The 27,072-nt window shown below is 39.8% G+C and overlaps 1 protein-coding gene and 1 pseudogene across 1 annotated transcript in view; both read left to right on the forward strand.

Annotated features, from left to right (window-relative positions):
* Positions 1-21,680, forward strand: part of LOC105484580 (tRNA (uracil-5-)-methyltransferase homolog B-like) — a 32,188-nt pseudogene extending 10,508 nt beyond the window's left edge.
* The window catches only part of C1H1orf21 (chromosome 1 C1orf21 homolog), a 237,053-nt gene that overhangs the window by 185,666 nt on the left and 24,315 nt on the right, over positions 1-27,072 (forward strand). Inside the window, exon 4 of the mRNA XM_011746348.3 lies at positions 21,687-21,763. Within this exon, the coding sequence (XP_011744650.1) occupies positions 21,687-21,763 (77 nt within the window). The remainder of the gene's footprint in view (positions 1-21,686; positions 21,764-27,072) is intronic.

Here is a 27,072-nt window from a genome sequence, read left to right on the forward strand (position 1 = left end):
ATATTTTTCAGGCACAACTTTTTTTTTAATTTATTTTTTATTATTATTATACTTTAAGTTCTAGGGTACATTGCATAACGTGCAGGTTTGTTACATATGTATACTTGTGCCATGTTGCTGTGCTGCACCCATCAACTCATCAGCACCTGGCACAACTTTTTAATTTTTTTTTTCGCTTTGTTTTTAAATCAGTAAAAGACAATGGATCCTAGAAGCTGCCGTGATCTAAGTAGCAGCAAGTTTGTGCACATGTCCTTTCTGTGTTGTTCTTTTGAATGTTTAAATAATGTTTACTATGTTTAAATTATGTTAAATATGCTGAAATGTGTTAAATATGTTTATGTTTAATTTGTTAAATATGTTTAAGTTACAATTTTGTTTAAATTATCTCACTGCTGCCACAGGCCCCCTTGCGTGAAATTCTGCACTATGCATACTAATTGTAGTAAAGTTACCCCTATATCCCAGGTGGGGAAAACAACTCTGGAAGATAATTTCCACTGAAGTCTAACCAAACTTCATTAAATGGATTCTGATAAGATTATAAATGACATGAAAAATAACATTTTAACATCAGGTCATCAATTTAAGAAAAGGGTATGCTTAGACACATGTTTAAAGTTTTTAAAAAGTAATATTCTGCCCTCCTATGGTCCTCAGAACTAAAGCATAGTGAACAGGAAAGAAAAGGAAAATAATGCAGCCAAGTGCTAAGGCAGAACATCTTGCCAGATGGAATGAAGGTGACGTATTCACAGTCATGGGTTGCTTAACCACGGGGAAACGTTCTAAGAAATGCATCCTTAGGTGATTTGTCGTCATGTGAACCTCATAGACTGAACTTACACAGGTTCTACACACCTAGGCTCTATGGTCTAGCCTGTTGCTCCCAGGCTACAAACCTGTACAGCATGTCACTGAGCTGAATCTTGCAAGCATTTATACACAGTGATAAGTATTTGTCCATCTAAACATCTCTAAGCATAGAAAAGGTATAGTAAAAATACTGTATTATAATCTTATGGGACCCCTGTCATATATGCAGTTCATCGGTGACCGAGATGCTGTTATGCAGCATGTGACTGTGTCTGACAACTGGCTCTCCCTAGTATCAACACCGGCTATATGTATTACTTGGTCAACTTGAATGACCTTTTAGAAGAATTTTGATTGCCTTTCGAGTGGGCTTTATCTTACCGGTTATACCTGGTCCCTCTACCCACTGTTGTTTGCTGGAGACACTTCATCCCTTTCCGTGACTTGCCTGGCCTTGACTTGCTTTGGGCTGGAAAGGGGCAGCGGCTGTTTCTCAGCTATGGCCACTGGGGGACTTCCAGGGTTCTTGCCCTGTCATTAAAATTGTGTGTCCCTTCTAGACCTCTCTCATCGTTAGGTATTGGAACATAAGGGGGGAGTTTAAAAGTATGTGGACTGTTCTTTTCCTCATCCTCTTTAATTTACATAGATTTGGCCTTTTTAAGAATGTAAAATATTTATTGAAAGAGGTGGACATGCAGAGCTTCTATCCCCTCTTGGCCAGTAACTCTATGGCCTTGTTTCCTTGTTGTTCTTCATGTTCTCATCTGTGGGAATGCTTACCTCATATAGTTGTTGTGAGGATTGAATGATAACAGTTAATACAGATGTTTTGCAAGATTTTTTTAAAGTATGCTTCAGGCCGGGCACGGTGGCTCATGCCTGTAATCCCAGCACTTTGGGAGGCTGAGGCAATAATAGTAATGGCTGACATCTATTGGGCTCTTAGCACATGGCAGGACTTGTGCCTGGCATTTCATCTGCATTAACTTAGTTAATGCTCACAGGCCTTAGTCAGGTGTCTGGCTCTTGGGAGGGGTGCTGTCAATGAGAGCTATTATTTTGGTTGTTATTGTGTTTATAATTACAAGAGACCATAAGAGACAAGGAATCAAAAGCTGTGTTTCTCCATTGTCAGATTATCAAGGGAACATCAGTGAAGAACATACATAAGACCTCATGTAAGGAACAAATCAAGCACGATTGTGTCTGTATTCTAGCAGTTTGTCATCTACAACGTACAACTCTTTGAGAAAGGAGGCGTAGGAAGAGGGAACGAGGGAGTGCGAACATGTATATAGGAAAATGGACCAGTATGCATGCTGTTCTGTTCTGTTTTGTTTTGTTTTGCAAGCATGTTTTCTGGAAGATGACTGTTGGACAGTGGATGTAGCACTAACATTTGTGAGTTTTCATTTCCGCAGTTTACTGCAGTGAAATTTAGAGAAATGGGATAAAGTCTCTAACATTTCTAGTAAGTTCTTTCAATCAGAAAACCGTAGAGTTTGATAAAAATCATTGTTGAAGATGATCATTGGTAAAAGTTTCTACTGCATTATGGTATAAGCCAGGATCCAAGCAAGATTTTTTTTAAATTATGCTTCAGGCTGGGCACGGTGGCTCATGCCTGTAATCCCAGCACTTTGGGAGGCCGAGGCAGGTGGATCATGAGGTAAGGAGTTTGAGACCAGCCTGACCAACATGGTGAAACCCCATCTCTACTAAAAATACAAAAATTAGCCAGGCATGGTGGTGTGCACCTGTAATCTCAGCTACTCAGGAGGCTGAGGCAGGAGAATCACTTGAACCTGGAGGTGGAGGTTGCGGTGAGCTGAGATCACGAGATCACGTGCACTCTAGCCTGGGAGACAGAGCAAGACTCCTTCTCAAAAAAAAAAAAAAAAAAAACCGCTTCAGTCAAGCAGATGCCCCTTTGTGTGTAAGTCTCGTGGTGCAGGCACCCTCTCAGTCCATGATCACTTTGGATGATTGCAGAGATCTTCTGTCAGAATCAACTTTGTTTCTAATGGGGGGAAAAAACTATTTTAATGTAGTCATTATTGCTGTGTGTCACTGTAAACAGCCTTTTAACCCTTTTCCATTTGCCCTGAGAATACTCACTGATGGCACTTGCAGCTGCGGCGTTCGCCCCAAGATAACTTTCACCATGCAATATCTCTTTTAATGTTATTTTCACATCACGCTAGTGTATCGACTTTGGAAACAAAAGACATCATTCTATTCATAGCATTCTGTTTTTAGTAGTGGTATTTCCATTTACAAAATACAGTAATTCTCAATCACTGAAAATGTTAAGTCCTAGAAGACGTTAACATTCCTACGCGTGATATTAACATCATTCTCGAAGAGTTCTTGGCCGAAGATTCATTTGATAAATCCAATTTTTCTGAAATAGACGTTTCTGATGATTCAGATGATTCTGATGTTAGTTCTGTTTAGAAATAACTCCAAAAACGATTTGTATATTTTATTTTCACATTGAAAGTCAGATTTGCTTCAGCCTCAGAGAGCATGTTTACGTAAAATTAAGTAAGTGCTGGCAGCGAGCTTCACTTTTTTTTTTCTAAACAGGAAAAGGGTTAGCAGTTACTTTGAAAAAATAATATGGTAAGTGGTGAATAATGTGGAGTATTGACGGCCTGGAATTAAAAATGATGACAGGTTCATTCATACCCCAAACCTCACCATCAAGCAATATATCCTTGGTACAAACCTACACATGTACCCCCTGAATATAAAAGTTGAAATCTTTAAAAAATTAAAAATAAAATAAATAAAAAATTCAAACCGCATTTTACTTCAAAGTAGAAATGAAGATAGGCCGGGCACCATGGCTCATGCCTGTAATACCAGCACTTTGGGAGGCCGAGGCAAGCAGATCACCTGAGGTCAGGAGTTCAAGAGCAGCCTAGCCAACATGACGAAACCCCGTCTCTACTAAAAAAAAAAAAAAAATACAAAAATTAGCTGGGCGTGGTGGTGCACGCCTGTAATCCCAGCTACTCGGGAGGCTGATACAGGAGAATTGCTTGAACCTAGGAGGTGGAGGTTGCAGTAAGCTGAGATCGTGCCACCACATTCCAGCCTGGGTAATGGAGCAAGACTCCGTCTCAAAAAAAAAAAAAAAAAATGAAATGAAGATAATATATGCTTTGGAAACATCAGAAGACTCAAACATTTTGTGATTCTAAGTGATTGTGAAAACTGTGATGTCAGATGCATCTGAAAAGTTTAAATTGTTTCATGAAATGTGCATATGGAAAAAGTAATACTTCTAAATATGATTTTTACATAATATATGAATTTAAATATATGTATGTCACTGAATTAACAAACCATGTAAGTAGTCAACTGAAGGTTTCAACCACATCCCTAAAGGATTATGTATTTATGTTTGCCAAGACACATTTCTGAGGATCTCATTGGAAAGACAGGAACCACTTTACATTCAGACCTATATGATTCATTAAAGCTCTTAATCATGTTCTTTAACTTTTTTTTTCTTTGCCTTTTACTCAAGTAGGAAAAGATTTTCACTGAAGTTGGAGAGGCAAGGAATAAGGGCAAAAGGAAACTGGCTCTTAAGACTGATTTGCCTAGCAGGACCTAGAGGGCGTGAAAAGAATGGAGAGAATGTGCTTATTATATATTTAATGAACCCTTAATTTGAAAGCTTCCTAGTGAAAACGCCTCAGAGGGAAGAGCCGGGAGAGCAGCAGGGGACGTGGGTCATTTGTTCTCACTTTGTCCCTGACAAGCTGCTGTCCCTGTCGGGCTGCGGAGGGCCCAGTCTTGTCACTATCCCGCATCCACAGGATGAGCTCGGCTCGGGTGTCTTAGGGGAATATACACCAAATTTGAGGGCAAGTGTGAAGAAAGATAGTATGGGAGTTTTTAAGAAAGCTTCTAAAAGGCCGAAAAGATACGCAAATGAAGAAACTCGGGGCTGAACACACCACTTTAAAGGACTACAGGATCAATTCTGTTTGCAGAGTTTAGAATGAAGGTATTTCTAGCAGTACGTTTCTCAAAAAGGAAAGAAGGGAGAAAAAAAGAATGGCGCTTAGTCTCTGTTGCCGAACTACCGTATTTCAATTTTGAAGAACATTTTTAACCCAAATTCTAGCTACAACCAGTCTCTTCCTAGCAGCCTTAGACTAAAAGTACCTCAGAAATAGAACAATGCCAGATTTGATTATTGACTGTTCAGATTGTGTGTAGAAATCTAGTGACTGGCTCTACATTGTAAAATAATTATAGCACAACAGATATGACACTTGTATTAACTGAAAAGCCAAGACAGTGAAGGGGTACACGGTTAAAATATTGACTTCCCTTCATTTACTCTGAATTCTGATGGGAAGAGATTGCAGAGGGGTATGGAAGAGGGTGTATGAGTAAGGACCTAAATTTACAATTAACCAGAACTAATCATAGAAGTGCTGGAAGAAGTAATACATGAAAACAATCCATTTTTTCCATTAGTGAAAAACTTAAAACCCCTGTATGTGAAAACACAAAAAGGTAAAAAAAAAAAAAAAAAAAACTTTAAAATCATAATACATGCAACAGAATCCATACACTTTATATATACTAATAGAAAAAAATTTTAATACAAAGAGTTCGTACCAGATGAATTAGAGAGGTTTTAGCTATGGCTTCTATTCTCCTAGCAAACCCCCTGACCCCTGCTAAGAAACCTCCTAACCCCTTCACACAGTGTAGGCGCCTGACTAAAGGTAGGCTAACCACTGTTTCCCTGGGATGCTTGTAATTGGTACAAATAGGAAGACCCTCTTGCCTGTCGGGCCACAAAAGTGGAAGGATTGAATCTGGGGTTGCCAGGAGGTCATGAGAAGAAATGAAACCAAGGTGACAAACAAAAAATGGGAGACAGGGGCCGGACACAGTGGCTTAAGCCTGTAATCCCAGCACTTTGGGAGGCCGAGACGGGTGGATCACGAGGTCAGGAGATCAAGACCATCCTGGCTAACACAGTCAAACCCCGTCTCTACTAAAAATACAAAAAATTAGCCAGGCCTGGTGGCGGGTGCCTGTGGTCCCAGCTACTCAGGAGGCTGAGGCGGGAGAATGGCGTGAACCCGGGAAGTGGAGCTTGCAGTGAGCCGTGATCACGACACTGCACTCCAGCCTGGGCGACAGAGCAAGACTCCATCTCAAAGTCTCAAAAAAAAAAAAAAAAAAGAATGGGATACAGGGAGACAGAGGGCATTGCTTGACTCCCTGAATTCAGTGAGGCCCAAGCCTGATCAGCTTCATTGTTAGGTAAACCAATGTATCACTTTTCTGCAGAGGTAAAACAAGTTGAGTTTCTGTCACTTTTTTTGTTGTTGTTGTTGACATAGAGTCTCACTCTGTCACCCAGGCTGGAGTGCAGTAGCACAATCTCAGCCCACTGTAACCTCCGCCTCCTGGATTCAAGCAGTTCTCCTGCCTCAGCCTCCTGAGTACCTGGAATTATAGGCATGCTCCACCACATCCGGCTAATTTTTGTATTTTTAGTAGAGACGGGGATTCCCAATGTTGGGCAGGCTGGTCTCAAACTCCTGACCTCAGGTGATCCACCCACCTGGGCCTTCCAAAGTGCTGGGATTACAGGCGGGAGCCACCGTGCCCCGCCTCTGTGACTTTTGAGTGAAGGAGTCCTAACTGCTACAGAACAGACAGTTCTCAGAACCTTCTATCCTCTCGCTGTCTTGCCAGTTCCTCTGCTCTGTCCTCATTGGCACTGCCCTCTGCATTGCGCTGGCCAACTGAAATTTCTTCTCCCTCTGTTGTCCAGGGTCCTCTCAAGCCTCCACTACCACCCAGCTTCAGGCCCGCCCTTGTGCAGTCACTGTCTATGGCAATGCTCAACTAAACAGACCGCCCTGTTTTCCTCCCCGGGATTACTGCAGCAGGCTCCTAAGCAGCCTCCCTACCTCCAGTTTTCACACGTGCTGCTGCCAGAGTGGGCTTTCGAGAACTCAGATCCACTCCTGTGACTTTCCTGCTTAAAACCCTTCAGAGGCTCTCCCCATGACTTTTGGAATAAAACCACAAATCCTTAATTTGTTTTGCAAGGCCCTGGGGATCTGGCAGAGGTGAACGGCTCGGCTTCATCCCCCACCGGCCTGCACTCTGTACTCCAGCCAGGAGCCAAGCCGATGCTGTAAATGGGTTGAGACTTTTGGGGACCTTGGGATGGATGAATGCATTTTGCATGTGGGGTGGGTGTGAATCTTTACAGTCCAGAGGGCACACTGTGGTAAGCTGAAGTATGATGTCCACATCCAAATCCACGGAACCTATAAATATGTTATTTTACACGGTAAAAGACACTTTACAGATGCGATGAAATTAGGGATCTTGGCTTTATCTCGAATGCTTTGAGTGGACACAGTATAATCCCAAATGCTTTGAGTGGACACAGTATAATCCCAAGGATTCTTACAAGAGGGAAGCAAGAGAATCAGAATTAGAGAAAGAAGATGTAATAACAAGCCGAGATTGGAGAGAGAAGATATATTACACTGCTGGTGTTGAAGATGGAGAAAGGAGCTGTGGACTGAGGCGGGTTGGTAATGTGTAGAAGCTAGAAAGGCAATGAAACAGGTTCTCTCCTGTCACCTTCAGAAGGAAGGCGGCCCTCCAGAAGTGTCACGTCATAAATCTATGTCATTTAAGCCACTGAATGTGTGTTAATTTGTTATAGCAGCAATAGGAAAATAATATAGCAGATTTTCTGGGCACTCACAGTTTTGGAATTAAAGAGAGTTGTGGGTGTGTCCAGCTTGTTCAGGAAGTCTGGAGTCTGATTTTAATTTTTGGCTGACTTCTATGGCACAATGAGTGTGAGAAAAATGATCTGCCTTTAAGGAAAACTAGATCATTTAACTTTTTGTTTTTAGCTTTGACGTGCAGTTTCTCAATTCAGTGGAAAAAAAAAACTGGCAAGGTTTTGGTTAGTCACAGAAAAAGTTCAGCAATTCTGCGCAAATGGTGGGTTTTATTTGTTAAAATATCAAAGACACGATGGATGATACATTTCTTTGTTACAATATTTTGTTAACTTTTATCAATGTAATTTTATTTTTCTGGCCATATTTTTATCCACCAGAAAAATCTAGTTTTAAAGCATGTTTATTTTATTTTGTGGTAGTCAGGTTTTTGTTTGGTTGTTTGTTTTTGTTTTTGTTTTAGACAGAGTCTCGCACTGTCACCCAGGCTGGAATGCAGTGGTGCCATCTCAGCTCACTGCAACCTCCACCTCCTGGGTTCAAGCATTTTCTGCTGCCTCAGCTCTGAGTAGCTGAGATTACAGGCGCCTGCCACCATGCCCGACTAATTTTTTGTATTTTTAGTAGAGGTAGGGTTTCACTATGTTGGTCACACTGGTCTTGAACTCCTGATCTCGTGATCCGCTCACCTCAGCCTCCCAAAGTGTTGGGATTACAAGCGTGAGCCACCACGCCTGGCCAGTAGTCAGGTCTAAAATGCAGTCTCCTGGGCACCAGGCAACAGGCATAGTTAATAGTTGAAGTCCTAAGATCTTTGGTCTTATTTTGAATCACGGTGAATGTGATTCCCATTCATATGTGTTTTGTCTCATTTGATAATCGGAGAGGAGAAATGAGAAATGGAGAAAACAAGGCAGGGTTGTATGTATGCAACTTTCTGGGGTATAAACCACAGATTTTTGTCTCTCTTCTATTTTATTGTGTCCAAGTGACATTTAGCATAATTGACTAGTCCTGTTCCACTACAGTAAGCTAATCAAGTACTTTTAGTTTGTTTTGAAGTTTAAGCTCCAAGTGGCATTTTGGCCCAGTTTAAATTATCAATATAGCTTTTTCTATATTTCTGTGAAATGCACATATGTTCGTAACAAATAAGATACTTGACAGAGTTGCATATCAGTCTACTAAGAAGAGGAGACCTCTATGATTAATCTTAGATAGTTAGATAGTTCTGTGTTCAAGAGTACATTCATATTTTATTAATTAGCATTATGGTAGTTATTAAAGTTATTCATAAATATTCCAATTCTCCTCCTTCCAAGCACAAGAGTAGGATTGTATAAAGGGGCTTCAAAAAATTCATGGTAAAATGGAATTAAAAAATAAAAATATAAACTTTCTCAACATAAGCTCTGTCACGTTTGAGACAGTTTTCTAAGCAATTATATCTGTCATTTAGTCCATCCCTAAAGAACTGAGGACTTGGCATCCATCCTCTTGTGAAGGTTAAAAAAAAAAAAAGAACTGAGGGTCTTGGGAATTTAACCATATCAATGCAGGCTTTTTTGTTTTTTGTTTTTGTTTTTGTTTTTTTTATAAATTATAAAATGTATATATATTATTTAATCTTAACACTTATTCAAGTTACCTATTTAATTCTTTTTTTTATTATTATTATCTTTAAGTTCTAGGGTACATGTGCACAACGTGCAGGTTTGTTACATATATATACATGTGCCATGTTGGTGTGCTGCACCCGTTAACTCATCATTTACATTAGGTATATCTCCTAATGCTATCCCTTCCCCCTACCCCCTCCCCACAATAGGACCCGGTGTGTGATGCTCCCCTTCCTGTATCCAAGTGATCTCATTGTTCATTTCCCACCTATGAGTGAGAACATGTAGTGTTTGGTTTTCTGTTCTTGCGATAGTTTGCTGAGAATGATGGTTTCCAGCTGCATCCATGTCCCTACAGAGGACCTGAACCCATCCTTTTTTATGGCTGCATAGTATTCCATGGTGTATATGTGCCACAATTTTTTTTTGTTTTTTTAACATGTTAGCTGAATAAAAATGGGTGCCCTTTAAAGATTCTTTGCTTGTTTGTTTGTTTGTTTGTTTGTTTTTTGAGACAGAGTCACTCCATTGCCCAGGCTGGAGTGCATTGGCACCATCTTGGCTCATTGCAACCTCTACCTCCTGGATTCAAACAATTCTTGTGCCTCAGCCTCTTGAGTAGCTGGGACTACAGGAGTGCACAACCATGCCTGGCTAATTTTTTTCTTTTCTTTTTTTTTTTTTTTTTTACTAGAGATGGGGTTTCACCATGTTGGCCAGGCTGGTCTCAAACTCCTGGCCTCAAGTGATCTGCCTGCCTTAGCCTCCCGAAGTGCCGGGATTATAGGCATGAACTACTGCACCTGAGCTAAAGATTTTTTTTTTTTTTTAATATAAGCTGGGTGTTTGTTTGTTTGTTTGTTTTTAAGAGACAAGGTCTCACCGTGTTGCCCAGTCTGGTCTTGAACTCCTGAGCTCAAGCAATCCTCCCACCTCAGCATCCCATCAATATTTTCTCTTTTTTTTTCTTTTTTTTTAAATTTTTGTTTTTTTAAGACAGAGTTTTGCTCTTGTCACCTAGGCTGGAGTGCAGTGGCATGATCTTGGCTCACTGCAGCCTCCACCTCCAGGATTCAAGTGATTCTCCTGCCTCAGTCTCCCGAGTAGCTGGGATTACAGGCATGTGCCACCACATCTGGCTAATTTTTGTATTTTTAGTAGAGGCAGGGTTTCACCATGTTGGTCAGGCTGGGCTGGAACTCCTGACCTCGTTATTCACCTGCCTCGGCCTGCCAAAGTGCTGGGATTACAGGCATGAGCCACTGTGCCCAACCCAAGATTTTCTTAAAATAGAGATTACTCCTTGTGTGAAAGATTTTTTAAGATTAGGAAACAAAAAGTCAGAAGGAGCCAAATCAGGACTGTATGGTGGATGCCTAATGATTTCCTATCAAAACCCTTGCAAAATTGCCCTTGCTTGATGAGGGGAATGAGCAGGAGCCTTGTCATGGTGGAGAAGGACTCTCCAGTGAAGCTTTCTGGGGCATTTTTCTCCAAAAGCATTGGCTAACTTTCTCAAAACACTCTCCTAATAATCAGGTGTTATCATTCTGTGGCCTTCCAGAAAGTCAACAAGCAAAATGTCTTGAACATCCCTAAAACTTTTTGCCATGACCTTGACTCTTGACTGGTTCACTTTTGCTTTATGTAGACCACTTCCTCCTCTTGGTAGCCATCACTTTGATTGTGCTTTGTCTTCAGGATTGTACTGGCAAAACCATGTTTCATCTCCTGTTACAATCCTTTGGGGAAATGGGGATCAGGTTCTTGATCCCACTTATTTGAAGTTTTCATTGAGAGCTCTGCTCTTGTCTGCAGCTAATCTGGGTGCAACAGTTTTGGCACCCATCGAATGGAAAGTCTACTCAACTTGAATTTTTCAGTCAGACTTACATAAGCTGAACCAATTGAGATGTCTATGATGTTGACCATTGTTTCTGCTGTTAATCATTGGTCCTCCTCAAATAGGGCATGAACGAGATTGATTTTTTCCTTGCAAATTAATGTGGATGGTCTGCCCCTGTGGGCTTCATCTTCAACATCATCTCATCCCTTCTTAATATGAATTATCCACTTGTAACCTGCTGATTTCTTTGGGGCATTGTCCCCATAAACTTTTCATCAAGCATCAATTATTTCACCATTCTTCCACTTAAGCTTCACCGTAAATTTGTTGTTTGTTCTTGCTTCAGTTTTAGTAAAATTCATATTGCTCTGATGGGGGCTGTTTTCAAATTGATATCTTATCCTTTTTAGTGCCTTGAACTAGATTCTGTTCAAACGTGTTATAACTAGTCAGTACGAATTTATCTTGGTGGAAAAAAATTTGAAATCCATGCATAATTTTTTCATAATACACATTTTCCATGAACTTTTTGAAAACCCCCTTTTTTTTTCCACTCTCTTGAATTTAGATGTGGTCCTGTGGTATGCTTTGTCCAAGTAAGTAGGAACATGTAACCCTTGCTGAACTCCAGCCATGGTGATTATAAAAGCACCTGTTGACATGGGGCCTCCATTAACCCAAGTCGCTGAGTGGTTATATTAAGCAGAGCCATCCTGCAGCCTGTGCTGGTCATGTAGCGTGTGCAGGAGATAAATAATTAATATTTATTTATCTGGGCGCGCTGGGCACGGTGGCTCATGCCTGTAATCCCAGCACTTTGGGAGGCCCAGGCAGGTGGATCACCTGAGGTTGGGAGTTCCAGACCAGCCTGACCAATATGGTGAAACCCCGTCTCTACTAAAAATACAAACATTAGCCAGGCATGGTGGCATGTGCCTGTAATCCCAGCCACTCAGGAGGAGGCTGAGGCAGGAGAATCACTTGAACCTGGGAGGCGGAGGTTGCAGTGAGCCGAGATCATGCCACTGCACTCCAGCCGAGTGACAGAGGGAGACCCTGTATCCAAACAATAATAATAAGAAGAATAATACTGGGGGTCATTTTTTACTATAGCATAACCTACCCTATCCTGACTGATAAAAACACTCTGGATAAAAATTGAATGTGGTTCTTCCAAGTTCGTTGATTTTCTGTGTGTGTATATAATACTTTTTTGAAAAACTTGGAGATATATTATCTTTTCGAAACAGCCTTAAGTTATAATTCCCAGTGGAATTTATATCATAGCTTGTTTATTTTAATTTTTGACATGGTGACTTAATGACTTTTAAAAAAATTTGTTGGTATGCAATTAAATCTGTTCTGAGCAATTTTTTACAACTCTGTTTACTTTCTTAAGATTGTAAATGTTTGCAGTCTACCTTGAAAAGCAACTTTGTGAAAAATGCTAGGTGCTTTAAAACTGATTTGCCCCACTTCATGTTTGTTTGATATAAAATGAGATACGTGACTATATTTTAATCTATAGAAAAATGACTTCCAAAAGGCTGAGACTTTACATGCCGATTTTATTACTACTAAATAATTGTAACAAAATACTAATAACTCCAGTAATCTCTGTGGACAGGTAATTGTAATGGAAGTGTTGACTTTAGGTAGTTGTATTGATAATGGTGGCTCGAGTTAATAGTTGAATCTGGCAGCTTGGCCCTTTTCATTTGTAAACATCCCAAAATTCTGAGAGTCAAGGTGGCTTCTCTGATCACCATCATTCAGAAGACAAGATAAAATTCCTTTGTATTTGAAGGACACAGTGTCCTATCTCATGTTAATACTGCTTGAGAAATCAAGTATAAGACATCAAATGGGATTGTTTTCTTAGAGATTACATCCTATGGGTTACTCCCCCAAAGCTAGAATTATTATTTATTTTATAGCCAAATTTTTAAAATGTGTGTGTACTTCCCCACAAATCTCTTGCTTCTAGTTGTCAAAGTATTTTTTCTGGTTTTCATGTGCTTCTGAAACGCAGTTGTACAAATGTACACACACGTGCTCACAGTCTGTGGGCAGGGCACACCCTTTGAGAGTCCCAATTTAATTCTTTGGTGTCTCCTCTCTGTGTAGGGCACTCATTAGCCATCCCAGGAGCCGATACTCTAATCCTCACTACTTTTCTCTAGGCCTCCAGCATCCATCTGGCCCCTGAGATTTCTCTGTAAGACAGACTTCCTATTGCTGGACCCAGAAAAGGAAAATGAGATTCCTCTCCACACTATCAATTCAGAACCAATTTGCAAAGGGAACCTTACAGGACAACAGCTTTCTTAGACTAAGTGGGATAAAAAAGGTAAAGAAGTGATAGGAGAAAAGTAGTTCCATTCGTTTGCAGACAGTGCTTTCAATCAGCATCCTGAACATGGGTGTCGTTCCCTTCAGAATTAAGAAAGTGAGGTTTGAGGGAATTTCTTTTGGGTTTTTCTTTTTTTTTTTTTTTTTTTTTGGAGACGGAATCTTGCTCTGTCGTCCAGACTGGAGTGCAATGGTTCAATCTCAGCTCACTGCGACCTCTGCCTCCCAGTTTCAAGAGATTCTCCTATCTCAGCGTCCCAGGTAGCTGGGATTACAGGAACACGCCACCACACCTGGCTAATTTTTGTATTTTTAGCAGAGATGGGGTTTCACCATGTTGGCCAGGCTGGTCTCAAACTCCTGACCTCAGGTGATCCACCCGCCTCGGCCTCCCAAAGTGCTGGGATTACAGGTATGAGCCACTGTGCCCGGCCAGTAATGTTTTAAAGAAGATCCTCTTGGTATTCTCACTTTCCCTTTGGGAGATACCAAAGGGAATAAGGGATTGGGAAGCTCGCGACAACAGCATAAGTACAGTGAGTTTGACTGTCTTCAGCATCAGAGAAACTAAGAAGAGAGTGATCAGTTTACTCTAGACACTGACAAGTATATTCTATTCATAAAGAAATAAAATTACTCCAAGCAAAGGAAAAACTTGTTTGATTTGCTGTTTAAATAAATCTGTCACTACCTGACAGCAGTTTGCAAACATTTTTGAGAAATGGATGTTTTTCCCAACTGATGGAGCCCCTAAATATTAATAATAAAAAAGTTAAAAGACTTTGCCGGTCTGGTGGGTCTCCCTGTCGACCCTGAGGCAGCTTCACAGAGCCCCAAGGCTTAGGTTGAAAGCTGGCGCCATAGAGAGCCAAATGGGGAAATACTAAGTGTAAAGGATCTTTCCTCTGAAATAGAAATTTCAAACTTTTTTCAGTGAAGAATAACCTAAGACTGTTGAAATGCAGATTCCTGGGCTTCACTTCCACAGACTCCCACTTGAGATGTCTTGAGTGGGGCCTGGGAAACTCTATTTTAACACACATCCCAGATGATTCTGATTCAAATGTGGATGGCTGATGAAAAACAAACTGCCTGTGGAGACCCTGTCAAAAGCCTTTATCTTAGTCACAGTTGGTCTCAGTTTATTTTAAGGAGAGTACTTAGTTCACAAGTGTCAAATACCATCAAAATAGTTTTTTCTTGCTAAGGGAAACAATGTCTTAGTTACTTCATCTGTCATCTCGCAATTTAATTCTCTTTTCTTATTTCTGGAGCACGTCAGGTATTGCCTGGCTCTCAGCCCCCTCTGCTGGGTCTGCTCCATCTGAGCTGCTTCTGATAGTGAACCGCATGTCTCACTGCTCCCACCACTTTCTCCTTCCTCCTCCTTCCAGCCCTGTTGGTTTGTTGTTGTCGTCGTCGTCTTCTTCTTCTTCTTCTTCTTCTTCTTCTTCTTCTTCTTCTTCTTCTTCTTCTTCTTCCTCTTCCTCTTCCTCTTCCTCTTCCTCTTCTTCCTTCCTGCTTCCTTCCTGCTTCCTGCTTCCTTCCTCTTCTTCTTCTTTTTCCTTCCTCTTCTTCTTCTTCTTCCTCTTCCTCTTCTTCCTCTTCTTCTTCGCAGGTCTCTTTAAAACTACGCTTTCCCAACAAACAAATCCCAAAGTAGAAGTTAAATGTTTATAAACAAATGTAAAACGGACTTCTTTATGCAAATGCAGCCAACCAGTAAGTATACACATGCTCCCAAGGTGGATTTTCTGGAGGATACACCAATATAACAAGCTTTAAAAAGTCATGTTTTTGTAATCCCAGCACTTTGGGAGGCCGAGACGGGCGGATCACGAGGTCAGGAGATCGAGACCATCCTGGCTGACACAGTGAAACGCCATCTCTACTAAAAAATACAAAAAAACTAGCCGGGCGAGGTGGCGGGCGCCTGTACTCCCAGCTACTCGGGAGGCTGAGGCAGGAGAATGGCGTGAACCCGGGAGGCGGAGCTTGCAGTGAGCCAAGATCACGCTACTGCACTCCAGCCTGGGCGGCAGAGCGAGACTCTGTCTCAAAAAAAAAAAAAAAAAAAAAAAAAAAAAAGTCATGTTTTTCAAATAAATAAAGCCCACAATGAGATCCCACTACACACTACCTAGAATGACAATAGTTGAAAAGACAATGCCAAGTGTTGGTGGTGCAGATGTGGAGAAACGACAGCCATTGTGCATTGTTGATGGGAATATAAAATGGTGCAGCCACCTTGGAAAACAGTTGGGAATGTCTTAAATAATGAAACATAAACTAACTATGTAATCTAGCAGTTCTACTCCTAGGAATCTACCTTAGAGACTTGAAAACATGTCTACAAAAAGACTTCTATCCGAATGTTCATAACATTACTATTCATAATAACCACAAACTGAACACAGTATCAGTGTCCATCAAGGGATGGGGAGATGAACAAAATGTGGTGTATCCATACATTGGAATATTATTTAGCAATGAAAATAAGTAAAATACTATTATATGCTACAATGTGGATGAATCTCAAAAACATTATGCCAAGTGAAAAATGCTAGGCAAAAAGGCTAAATATTGTGTGATTTCATGATATGAATCTAGGAAAGGCAAATTTCTAGAGACTGAAGGCAGATCTGTGGTTGCCCAGCATTATGAATGAGAGCAGAGATGACCTGTAAATGGTGATAAAGCAGCTTTCTGGGATGATGGCACTATGTTGAAACTGGATTGTGGTGATGACTGCATAGCTCTATAAATTTACTAAAATCATTTAATTAAGTAGTTATAGTGGGGGAATTTGATAGAATGTAAATTTTACCCCCATAAGGCTGTTAAATATTTGTTTTTAAAAATAAGGCACATAGCATAATTAAATAATTAATAGTTCTTTTCTGTGCAAAAGAAATAGAGAGGCGCTGTGGTCAAAGTGTGGTCTGGGGGTCCCTGAGACTTTCTCAGCGAGTTCTTGAAGCCATTTTCCTAATGATACTAAGAGGCTATTTGCCTTTTTCATGGTGTTAACGTATGCACTGATGCTGCAACGGCAACAGTAAGGTAAACTGCTGGTGCCTTAGCCTAAACCAAGGCATTGGCATCAAACCTTATTAATAGTCATTGTATTCTCCACCGCTGTTTTCACTTAAGAATGCCCTCATTCTTAATAAGCAATAAAAATTATTTAGTTTTATAAAATGTTGTGGCTTGTATGCATACCTTTATTTAACTTTTATTTTCAGTTCAGGGGTACACATGCAGGTTTGTTATATAGGTAAATGCATGTCATAGAGGTTTGTTGTACAGATTATTTCGTCACCCAGGTATTAAGCCTAATACCCATTAGTTACTTTTCCTGATCCTCTCCCACCTCCCACCTTCCACCCTCTAATAGGTCCCAGTGTGTGATGTTCCCCTCTATGTGTCCATGTGTTCTCATTATTTAGCTCCCACTTATAATTGAGAACATGCGATATTTGGTTTTTGTTCCTCTGTTAGTTTGCTAAGGATAATGGCCTCCAGTTCCATCCATGTTCCTGCAAAGGACATGACCTCATTCTTTTTTATGGCTACATGGTACTCCATGGTGTATACGTACATTTTCTTTATTCAGTCTACCACTGATGGGCATTTGGGTTGATTCCATGTCTTTGCTATTATGAGTAGTGCTGCAATGCACATGTGCATGCATGTGTCTTTATGATAGAACGATTTATGTTCCTTTGGGTATATAATCAGTAATGGGATGACTGGGTCAAGTGGTAGTTCTGTTTTTAGATCTTTGAGGAATCGCCACACTGTCTTTCACAATGGTTGAATTAATTTACACTCCCACCAACAGTGTATAAGTGTTCCTTTTTCTCCACAACCTCAATAGCATCTGTTATTTTTCAACTTTTTAATAGCCATTCTGACTGATATGAGATGGTATCTCATTGTAGTTTTGATTTACATTTCTCTAATGATCAGTGATGTTAAGCTTTTTTTCATATGATTGTTGGCTGCATGTCTGTCTTCTTTTGAGAAGTGTTGTTCATGTCTTTTGTCCACTTTTTAATGGGGGTTGTTTGGGGGTTTTTTTCTTGTAAATTTGTTTAAGTTCCTTATTGATGCTGGATATTAGACCTTGTCAAATGCATAGTTTGCAAAATTTTTCTCCCATTCTGTAGGTTGTCTGTTCACTCCTATGATAGTTTTTTGTTTTTTGTTACATTTTGTTTTGCTGAGCAGAAGCTCTTTAGTTTAATTAGATCCTGTTTGTCAATTTTTCTCCTGTTGCAGTTGTTTTTGGTGTCTTTGTCATGAAATCTTTGTCCATTCCTATGTCCAGAATGCTATTGCCTAGGTTGTCTTCCAGGGTTTTTATAGTTTTGGGTTTGACATTTAAGTCTTTAATCCATCTTGAGTTCACTTTTGTATATTGTGTAAGGAAGGGGTCCAGTTTCAAGCTTCTGCATATGGTTAGCCAGTTATTCCAGCACCATTTATTGAATAGGGAATCCTTTCTTCATTGCTTGTTATTGTCGGGTTTGTCAAAGATCAGATAGTTGTAGTGTGCAGTCTTATTTCTGGGTTCTCTATTTTGTTCCATTGGTCTATGTGTCTGTTTTTGTACCAGTACCATGCTGTTTTGGTTGCTATAGTCCTGTAGCATAGAGTTGGGTAGCGTGATGCCTCCAGCTTTGTTCTTTTTCCTTAGGATAGCCTTGGCTATTGGACTCTTTTTTTTGTTCCATATGAATTTTAAAATAGTTTTTTTCTAGTTCTGTGAAGACATTGGTATTTCAATAGAAATAGCATTGAACCTATAAATTGCTTTGGGTAGTATGGCCTTTTTAACAATATTGATTCTTCCTATCCATAAGCGTGGAATGTTTTTTCCACTTGTATTATCTCTCATTTCTTTGAGCAGTGTTTTGTAGTTCTCATAGAGATCTTTCGCCTCCCTGCTTACCTGTATTCCTAGGTATTTTTTTTTTTTGTGTGTGTGTGTGTGTGTGTGTGTGTGTGTGTGTGTGTGTGTTGTGAATGGGACTGCATTCCTAATAGCTTTTGGCATGACTGTTGTTGGTGTATAGGAGTGCTAGTGATTTTTGGTTTTTTTATTTTATTTTATTTTATTTTTAGACAGAGTCTTGCTCTGTTGCCCAGGCTGGAGTGCAGGTCATGATCGATCCTCCTGCCTTAGCCTCCTGAGTACCTGGGATTACAGCCACATGTCACCATGCCTGGCTAATTTTTTATATTTTTGTAGAGATGGGGTTTCACCCTGTTGGCCAGGCTGGTCTAGAGCTCCCTTACCTCACGTAATCTGCCTGCCTCGGCCTCTCAAAGTGCTAGGATTACAAGCATGAGCCACTGTGCCTGGCCACAGTTTACATTGATTTTGTACATTGATTTTGTATCCTGAGACTTTGGATGCATAGCTTTTTAATAGCCTGTGTGATGAAATGGGAAGTATGCATAAAGCATTTCTTCTGCATGTCCAAGTTAGATGGTTATCATGGAGAAAAGCACCTCTGTAGTCTATTGAGTTGAAAGCTGAACTAGGAATTGTTTTTTATGGGACATCATCTCTATTTTAAAAATATGTATCTCTGGCAGATAAATTATGGATATTCAGACCTGGTATTTGGTAAATCATTTTCTTAAAAAAGAATAAGAGAGCCTGACACTTCAAGAAAAATAACTGACAGTATCTCTTGCCATTGATAAAATTCAAACTTTAAGCAAAATCTGGAAGTTTGGAAAACTTACATTCACTACCTGACAGCTTCTGTCAATGGTTTTCTGATGAGATTGATGGTGATTGTAACAAATGGGATTCTTTTATGTTGTACAATGAAATGTGTCAAAATTTGGAGATAGGTAAAAGGGTCTTGATAGGTAAAAAGCAGGCAGATTATGTGAGGTAAGGGAGCTCTAGACCAGCCTGGCCAACATGGTGAAACCCCATCTCTACAAAAATATAAAAATTAGCCAGGCATGGTGACATGTGCCTGTAAAAAGTTTGAGAAATGCTGGCCTAGTCGCGAATAGCATGGAGTTTGGGGCCACACTGCTTGGGTTCAAATCCCCGTGCTACTGCTTATTGCTTGTATGGCCTCAGGTAAGTGCTTCACCTCTGTATGCCTCAGCTTCCTCATCTGTAAAATGGGGATAATAATGGAACCCATCTGTGAGAGGTATTATAGGCATAAAAATGAGTTAATATGTAGAAATATTTGTGAATGTTAAAATGAATTAATATGTGTAAGTGCTTAGAATAATGCCTGACTTACAGTAAGTGCTCAGTGAGTGGTTATTATTGGTCTTGGTGAGTGAAAATTTGTGAAACTGAGCGAACACATTGTAAATACATAGTAGAAGAAAGTTTTTTTGAAATTATATGGGAAATCCAAAACTGCTTTTCCTCCTGTTGCCTCTGTCTCACTTTTGGCCCTGGAAGTACACTCCTGGGAGTGATGCATTACTGAGGGCCGGCTTGTTCTCAGTCCTGCTTGTCCATTGAGCCTCTGCTGTTTGGGGAGATTGTTCCTTACTTAGCAACCACAGAATGGGTTTTTAAGAAAGACTTGCTGAGGCAACATAATTTTCAAGGGTACAGTTAAATAAATGGAATATAAATAGTATACCACTGTATATCCTTTGCATTTTTAGAATTAGAAGTCACTTTCCTGCCTCAGCAATGTGCATTTCTTTTAAGCTCAAAGAGTTGTGGAAATTATGTGAAAGAGAAAGAGGGTAAGGTCTTGTACATTTTCAGTGTTTAATCTAAGATAACCTAAGATTTAAAGGAGAAAAGGACCAACTTGGAAAGAACCTATGTCTTCAGTCCTACAAAGAGACTATATTTGAGCTATTTTTACCTTTAAATTAAAAAAAAAAATGAATGACTTGCTGACATCATTCATTCATTCACCAGTATTTGCTGAGTGCCTCCCATGAAGTGCCAGGCCTCTTACCCCGTGTGGTAAAGAAAGGACATGGGCCCTGACCTTCTGATGTGAGTGCATTCGGGTTTTCTAATTTCTCCCACCTGCTGTGTAAAAGATTAGGAATGTTCATCTGCTATTCCCTGACGTACGTCAATAGACAGAACAATATGTTTTATCCTTCTTAGATGTTCATGAAAACATTCTGAAGTTAGTATAAGGTAAAGAAGGTAAGATAGACTGCAAGAAATTATGATTGTTTCTTTTCCTAAAAGAACACAAACAAAATCACATATTTTTTTGGAATACTGATGATAGGCACATAAGCTCATGTTTGATGGTTAATAACAAACAACCAGAATGTGTAAGTCATTGGAGTTTCACTGACTTAGGTGGCTTCTGCTGTGCTAGGAGAAATAGGACCTCAAAAAGAGCTCATTTGGGGACCATCTTTTTTATGTGTCATCCCACATCACTCTGCAAGTAATGAGAATGTTGCATCGGCCCACGGCAGTTTTTATTCCTCACTCTAGACTTGGTCTTTAATTGTGGCCTTACGTCAAGTTCCTCAAGTGTATATAGTCACCTGTTACATAGGTTCAGAGTGGTCTTTCCTTTCATTTCAGGGGTATGTTTCATGAGCAAATTATAAATTACCTTGAATATCTTTTTAAGATAATGTTGAAAAACACAGAGCAGTAGTATCATTGAGATCATGTCCTTACTGATATACTAGCATTTAAGATTTGAGAGTATTTCCTTCCCATGTGGCTAGTTATTGGGAATAAGATATTAGATCAGGCTAAAAGCCAAAGAAGTGTTTCTTGAATACAGGCTAGGATTGAATTGTATTAACTCAACTGAACTCAATCTCAGCATTTGTTGTGGGTTTTAGTCATGTTCCTATTCCTGTCACAGCTAGGACCTTCAGCAAACTTTACATCTCAGTAAGTGCAGTTGTCTTTTACAAATAAATTGCTCGGAAGTCAGTTAACCTGAGCAAGTGAACAAAGGCTGTGATTGTATTGCTGCTGTTTTGTTTCTCTTGATACTAGATCTTCTGTTCTTTCATTCATTACTATTAGTGTTAATTAAATATTAACTGCACATTGTTTTCTAAACAGAGTGACAGTTGTTATAAAGCTAATTTCTCTTTTCATAGCAGTGCTCCCTGTTTGGCAGGTTTTACCTGTTCTGTGTGTCATCTTTGCAAGGACTTTTTTGCCCTTGTGAGATAACCAGCCATAGTATAGGGCCCCAGACAGATTGAACGTTTCTGTGATGAAAACTCATACACTTGTTTAATTGTGGATTCTAATCCTGTCTTTTACATGTGTGTGTTTATGTGTTTCAGGAAAAAAGTGCCAGCTCAAATGTAAGACTTAAAACTAATAAAGAGGTTCCGGGATTAGTTCATCAACCCAGAGCAAAGTAAGTTCTAGTTTCTGTTTTCCTTATATGGCCTTCCATATCCATGGATTCTGCATCTGTGGATTCAACTAACCATAGATCAAAAATATTCAAAAAATAGTAATTCTACAAAGTTCCAAAAAACAAAATTTGAACTTGCCGCACACCAAGTACTATGTTGAATTCATGTGAATGAAGTGATGTGTAGGCACATTATAATAATTAGTTATTATAAGCAATCTAGAGATGATTTAGAGTATATGGGAGGATGTGTGGGGGTTATGCAAATGCTGTACCATTTTATATCAGGGATTTGAGCATCTGCAGATTTTGGTATCTGCAGGGAGGTTGTGGAACCAATCCCCCACAGATACCAAGGGACAACTGCATTGTTTTTAAAGCTAAAAATGTTTTCATCTGGCAAATTCCATTTTGCCTACCAGATAATCAAGATCTAATATAAAGCTTTAGTAATTGAGAAAGTGGGGGTTGGTGTAACAGAACAGAATAAAGAAAACAGACCTACAATACATGACAAAGCTGACTTTGTAGGTCAATTAGAAGAAAACAGAGAAGACTATCACTATGACCATGAGGTGGGGAAGAATTTTGAATAAGACACAAAGGATGTAGTTCTTAAGGAAAATCATTAATTAATATGACAGTATTAAAATTAAGAAGCTCTTAAAGCTCTTAAAGGCAAAACCCAAATGTCCATTGAAAATATAATGGGTAACTAAACTATGGCATCTAAACTGTGGGAATACTATAAATCAGTGAAAATGAGTGACTGTAGGTACACACATCATGATAGAGGAATCTCGTAAGTATGAGACAGTAGAGTAAGCAGTGGTACATGCCTACATATGGTTTCATTCACATGAAGTCAAAAAAGCAGAACTAAGGCATATATTGTCTATTAATATATGGTAAAACAATAAAGATATATAAGGAAATGAAAAGGCATTAAATTCAGAATATTAGTTGTTTCTGACCAAATGGAAGACAATGGAACCAGAGGCTCTATTTCTTAATCTGGCTGGTAATTACATGAATGTTCAATTGTTATTTTGCAAAAAAAAAAAAAAATGTACAAATGACATTATATGTCTTCTATGTGTTAGGTGTATCACCATTGGAAAGTTTAAAAGAAAAGAAAAAAATTAACTTGAAGAAAAGGATTATATCACATGAAGATCTGTAGAGCGCCTAATACATTTTCCCACTTATAGTAGAAACTTGAAAATATGATTGTTGATTACCAACAGATGACTGTCCCTAAATGTTTCATTTAAAAGGTCATTGCACGTTCAAAAGTTAAAAAACAATAACGAGTAGTTTTCTAGATTGTTCTAGAACTGACTCTAACCTTAATGATAAAATGTACTTTGTATGACTTTGAAGCTATCCTCTCCTTCAAAGAGGCTGTGTTGTCCCAGAGGCTACAAATCTCTGTTGGTGTTTCACTTAAATGGAGACAAATTTCTTGAGAGTACCGATGACACTGGTACATTTGACACAGTCGCCCCTACCCCAAAATAAATTTGACTATTACATATATGTATCAATAGCCCCATAAATCAAAATCATAAGCAGAAGAAAGTATGTTATCTCTGATTGTTCCAGAAAATTGTGACAAAAATTACCTAATACATGATCACTTTACCCTGGCTCAGTGTCTGTGGAATCGCCACAGCTATGGCCACTGTGGTGTCGCAGTTAGGAGACCTCAGGGGGTAGGTAATGGGCTCTGTCATTTAATTTTTACTTTCAAAGAAAACTGAACATGTTAAAATCCACTTACCATTTACAATGTCAGTATAATGATGCGGCTGATGTTTTCACCCTCAGGTAAATGTTGTGCTATGGCCACAACCTCGTAGCCCACCTCACTGCTGATTACTTTCATCTACTTTATCTGCCTTTGGGGACAGCAGATACCTGATAACACAGCCAAACCACCTTATCATCCAGGATATCTGAAAAATGCTATTTTTAAATGCTTCCCTTATCTCAGAGTTATAAAGAGAGAGTGAACGGAGGAGAAAGAATACTTACTTAACATTGACACCCTGAAGCAGCATGCTTCACAGACTGGCTTGTGCTGAAGCTTTCAGAGGAGAAAATTCTGTTTTCCCCACAGCAGTATGCTTGTGTGTGTGTGTGTGTGTGTGTGTACACACACATTACATACGTATGTGTATGTATTTCAAACTGTGAATCAGAACATTGGATTCCTGTAATTCAATTAAGAAATCTTTCTGGAGGGCCAAGAGAAGAGTTTTACTTTTCCTACTTGCTGACATGCGGGATCAATTTACTATACTGATGCATAAAATAAGATGAGGCTTCTTTTTCCCCATGAGTGGAAGGACAGTCCCATACCATAAAGGCAGATCATCCTCATACCACCATTGAAGGCATGTCATCCTCATACCTTCATTTAATGCTTTCATTTGATATCAGTCAAGTGATCTACTGTCTTTGAGCTTCAGTTTTCTCAGAGAGAAATGGAAGTGAAAGATCCTGTCTTGTGGGGCTGGAGAACAAATGAAATAGGGTATGCCCACTGCTTGTGGCATTGTCTGGCACTTGGTAAAAATGCCTTAAATGTCAGAAACAACCCAAATGCCTTTAACAGGAGTCTGCGTGAATCCACTACACTATAGTCACACAATGGGATATTAGTCAGCGGTTCAAACAAATGCACAGCAGCCATGCACAATACTGGATGGGCCCTAGCAGTCTAATATTACAGGAAAAGAGTAAGTCCTGAAAGATTACATAGAACATGATGTACTCTATAAAGCTGAAAACAACTGAAATAGTCTGTCTTTTAAAGGCACACAAAGAGATGCATTAAAACTATGTAAAAGCAAAGTGAGGGAGTGATAGTTACATTGGGTTGTGGGAACACACACACGGATGGGAGCTCACATGGAGTCAGCTATGGGTGGTTGTCAAGGTCCTCGCTTTTGTTTTTTTTTTTTTTTGGTTTCACAGGTGTTTATTATACTACTATTAAAAAACAAAATAACAACTTAAATAAAAGTGAGCTGTGCATGAACTACTAGTAGGGGTCTGTCACAGAATGAGGGTTAGGATGAATCTGCTTCTCTGAGGTCCAGTTGAAAAATAATGATGATCATGAAGGAAAAACTGTGTTCAGGCTAAGATTTACCAGGGACCCAGCTGGTAATTGCATTTAATTTTTGCAGGGGAGGCAGAACTTTACCCTGACCCTCTCAGGGTTTCTCGCTGGGCCTGAGAGTTAAATTGACATGAGACAGATGTAACAGGAGAAAAAATACCAATTTCTACATATACATGGGAGCCCCTATAGAAAAATGAAGACCCAAGAAGTGACAAAACCCACATATTTGTATACTAGGTTGAACAAACAGAGACAGTTGTGGAAAAGCACCTGAAATATGTGGGGAGACTAAAGGAAGAAAAGAATTATTTTAACAAAGTCTCTTAGTACAGAATTCTCTTGGCCTTCACTCCCTGTCTCTGGTAATGAGAATGCTTCTTTCCTCCTGGTGTTTCTTTCCTCCTCCCTGTTCACATGGGAGTTTCATCTCCTACTTTCAGGAAGAAAAGAGGAGGTCAGAATTCCCCTCCTGCACCTGCTGCTTTCAGTTACCTTTAGCTCAAAATAGTCCTTATGCCAAAGTGGGCGTATTTTAGGGTGGCTTACTCTGCCATGCTTCACGGGCGAGGTATTAGGGAATTAGGACTTTGCCTCCTCATGCTTTTGTGCTTAGCTTTTTATCATTTGTAGATTTTACTTTTTTAAGACACTGAAAGTGGAAGCCCCAAATCTTTTAACTCTAAAACCCATTTTGCCCGTCATTCATTAATCTGTTTACTTTGCATTAAGATACCATCCTATTGTCATCCCTAGTCCCATGAAGCTGAGAAGTCTCAGGAAGAAGAGTGTTTGAGGGTGCAGAGTTAACTCACAAGAGCTTTGCCAGCACTAAGTGCCACAGGGAGTGCCCCAGTGGTGCATTGAGTTTTCCAAGGTTGAGTTTGAGTTACCGGAGAGAAATAGAGATTACTAAAATTGTTGAGCCTTATTGGTTAAGTCAGGTACCAATGTGCCGGCTTTGGTAAGTGAATGCCAATGAATCTTTTGTAAGTGAATCTTAGAATCAATTATTCATCCTTTATAAACTTAAGTCATAAACAATTCAGTGATCCCTTTCTAATATCTTGAAAAAAGGTAGAAAAGCCAGTGAGCTCTTCCTCCTCATCTCCCCCACTCAAAATCATCAAATTGTACATCAGAAAGGATTTTAGAATCAAGTCGTTATGCAGGGACTGTTTTCCACAGTGCAGTTTGTACTCTTGAAGGTAAACACGTATTCATGCCACTGTGTGGATAAGTTTCTTCCACATGGGGAGAGGGGACCCATGTTTATCTAGACGGGAATCAGTTGATACGGCGAAATTTTTATTTCATCAGAATAAAAATTCTGTCTCATTGAAGAGATTTCTCTTCTTCTCTCTGAAACAATCCCATGGAGAACAGCAGAGTAAGGCCTCATGCTTTCAGATGACACCATATCTGAGACGATGCACAGGTGACCCGTGTGGGCATTTGCTCCCCCGGCAATGTCTGACACACTTCCAGTGACAATGCAGGTTATCTAGAGGAGCCTGTGTGGCGCATCAGGCTTTGACAGTAACAAAGCCTCCCTTCCATTCAATCTTTTCTAACACAACCCATGCACTGTACTTCAAGATGTCAAGAGAGTGACTCAGTCTGGTGTGTGACTCTTCTTCATGAGTTATAAAATGTGGCAAAGGCAGGCAGGCATGTTCTGATGTTCTTAGACAAAGCAAACGCAGGAGCATTTCTATATCATGGGACGACACAAAACTGAAATCACTGAGAGTTTTGTGGTTGCTTTCCCGAGGTTAAGCATCCCGAGGTCCTTAGCCACCACTTTTGGTCTCAAGCTCCTGATAGGGATCCCGACCCTGTGATAAGGGCATTCTTGATCACAGAGGTGGCAGATACATTTGCAGAGTTACTTTTGTTTAAAAATGCCCCCTCTTGTACCTCTCATGTGCATATGTATGAGTCCTGACCAAATGTCGCAGTTTTCATGTTGTGGTATTTAAATAAAGGAGCTAATGGAAGTTAATGACAATCATAGACAGTAGAAGGGACCTCAGTGACCAGCCCTGGTTTTATAGATGAGGACTCAGGCCCTGCACATCGCCCATGCTGACAAACTCTGCTGCTTCAGCAAGGGGTCATGAATCACATGAACTTAAATAGGGGGACTCTGTCAATTAATTAAGAAATGTTTTTTGCC

The sequence above is a fragment of the Macaca nemestrina genome, chromosome 1 (genome assembly GCF_043159975.1).
Source record: "Macaca nemestrina isolate mMacNem1 chromosome 1, mMacNem.hap1, whole genome shotgun sequence".
In the NCBI taxonomy this organism is placed as follows: Eukaryota; Metazoa; Chordata; class Mammalia; order Primates; family Cercopithecidae; genus Macaca; species Macaca nemestrina.